Source organism: Triticum dicoccoides, chromosome 5B (genome assembly GCF_002162155.2).
Source record: "Triticum dicoccoides isolate Atlit2015 ecotype Zavitan chromosome 5B, WEW_v2.0, whole genome shotgun sequence".
NCBI lineage: Eukaryota > Viridiplantae > Streptophyta > Magnoliopsida > Poales > Poaceae > Triticum > Triticum dicoccoides.
In genome coordinates, this window is record NC_041389.1 from 22991197 (window position 1) to 22992176 (window position 980).

The window sequence follows — 980 nt, forward strand, 5'->3', positions numbered from 1 at the left end:
CGGAGATAGATGGAATACTAATTAAAGTTAACATTGAGGGGTTCTGCCAAACAACAAGCTACAAGATTGACTCACAATAATGTTTATAGTCTCGAAACAACACCACATATTATTTATAAGATTTGTAATCTATATTTATTTATGAAATTCTTCACAATAATACGCTTGTTTCTTTGTACGTGCAGTCGTTCTGCAGTCCACGCCGGCCGAGCGTACCGGGCAAATTGACATGACTTCTCCTCCTCCGGTATCATCAGTGTCATCGACTCTTAATAATTCTACTCAAGGTATACATGTAATTACTACTACGCATCCGGTTATACTCTGATTTAGCGTGATTGTGTTTTAGAGACACAATACACACAAACAAGCATGTACATTCACTTTTACTATAAACATATGCATCCCCTATCTCTATGAGCACCCATTTGCAATTGATGAGCGATCAACATAACCGAGTCCTGTCGAATGGCCAAACGCGCGAACTCCTTGATTAGCCCACAACACAGGCGGTAGCTAGCTTAAATATAGTGCTGCATCGTGATCAGCTGCTTAAATAGTAAACGTGCAATGGGAACGTGTCTACCATCTACGTGTAGCATAATACCTATGTAGCACATATGTTTAGGATCATACTGTTTTAGCAGGAGAATATGATTATATACCAAATACACGCCATTAGATACATCATGAGACATACTTTCTTCATACTGTCTGTCTGTTGATGTATACTAACATTTTGATAGTTGCAATGCATGATGCCATAGAAAATGGGCAGACTGACGAGGCAATCAAGACAACGGGGAAAGAAGATCTCGAAGACGAGAACGTTGTACATGCAACCGACATGAATAGCAAGACTGGTAACTCATCTTTTGCTTGTCTTGACATAATCATTTTCTCGATTATATATGCCCAATGAATAACAAACACAATACTCATTACGGGGTTGCAACCGACGCTTCCAACAAACTAATCTT

The 980-nt window shown here is 39.1% G+C and overlaps 1 protein-coding gene across 3 annotated transcripts in view; it reads left to right on the forward strand.

Annotated features, from left to right (window-relative positions):
- The window catches only part of LOC119305053 (beta-1,2-xylosyltransferase XYXT1-like), a 4787-nt gene that overhangs the window by 1800 nt on the left and 2007 nt on the right, over positions 1–980 (forward strand). The window contains exons 2-3 of one of the 3 annotated variants that reach the window (XM_037581678.1): positions 186–287; positions 747–863. In XM_037581678.1, coding sequence (XP_037437575.1) covers positions 186–287; positions 747–863 — 219 coding nt within the window. The remainder of the gene's footprint in view (positions 1–185; positions 288–746; positions 864–980) is intronic. The other 2 variants (XM_037581679.1, XM_037581680.1) reach the window with 2 other exon arrangements.